The 874-nt window shown below is 35.9% G+C and overlaps 1 protein-coding gene across 2 annotated transcripts in view; it reads right to left on the bottom strand.

The window, feature by feature from the left end:
• Positions 1-874, bottom strand: part of LOC108754433 — a 9,931-nt gene that overhangs the window by 5,322 nt on the left and 3,735 nt on the right. For both annotated transcript variants that reach the window (XM_018496705.1, XM_018496704.1), the window contains exon 3: positions 268-567. In XM_018496705.1, the coding sequence (XP_018352207.1) occupies positions 268-567 (300 nt within the window). The remainder of the gene's footprint in view (positions 1-267; positions 568-874) is intronic.

Below are 874 nucleotides of genomic sequence, written 5' to 3' on the forward strand. Positions count from 1 at the left end.
GTGTGCGTGTGTGTGTGTGTGTGTGTGTGTGTAAAAGCCGATATTTATAAGCATTACCAGGAAAAATATACATATTTATTAACCGGTAGGATAAATTTCGCTGAAATTTACAACAAAGTGGACACGTCAAACTCCTACTTTCTACCGTTCTCTGATGGTAGGAAAAAGTCGACGCGATAGATCATTTGTGCGTGATCACGTGCATAAGACGATATTATTCTACATAAAGATGATATTATTCTTTTATCTGCATGCGCTTTTACTCACTTCGGGTAACACCTCGGGCATCTCGTCCTCGTCCTCCTCTTCGCTCTCCTCGGAGTCGGAATCGTTGGATATGATCTTCGCTATGTCCATGCTGATCGGCAGCATTAAATCCCTGCTCGCGTTTTCTCTATTTCCGCCGAGAAGAGATTGGACTTCTTCCAGTGGCGAAGAGGTCGTGTCGTTATTAGATATTCTAGTGGAGATTAGAGTTGCCATTGCCAGCTTTTGTGGCTGCGACATACTACGTATTATTGGTATTACCTCGCCGATTTGTTCCCGTTTCTCCGGTGTCTTCATTGCCTACAAAAATAAAGAGAATTAGTATTTTACTTCCGTAAAGCCAATAAGATATAGATATGTATCCAAATAATAAAGTAACTGTACCCAATATGATCTATTTACATTGAAAAAAATATAGATGTGTGATTTCCGAATCGATTCACTAAAAAGAAATTTTTTGCAAACAGATTGCTTTAAAATAATCTTTTTTTATAAAAAAAGAAGCAATTTTTTTATAAAGAAATCTATTTAAAATACGTTAGAAAAATCAAATAAATAGATTTAAAATCATAGTTGTTGTTTGTTGTGAAAAGATCGATTTTTTTGA

Source organism: Trachymyrmex septentrionalis, unplaced genomic scaffold (genome assembly GCF_001594115.1).
Source record: "Trachymyrmex septentrionalis isolate Tsep2-gDNA-1 unplaced genomic scaffold, Tsep1.0 scaffold8, whole genome shotgun sequence".
In the NCBI taxonomy this organism is placed as follows: domain Eukaryota; kingdom Metazoa; phylum Arthropoda; class Insecta; order Hymenoptera; family Formicidae; genus Trachymyrmex; species Trachymyrmex septentrionalis.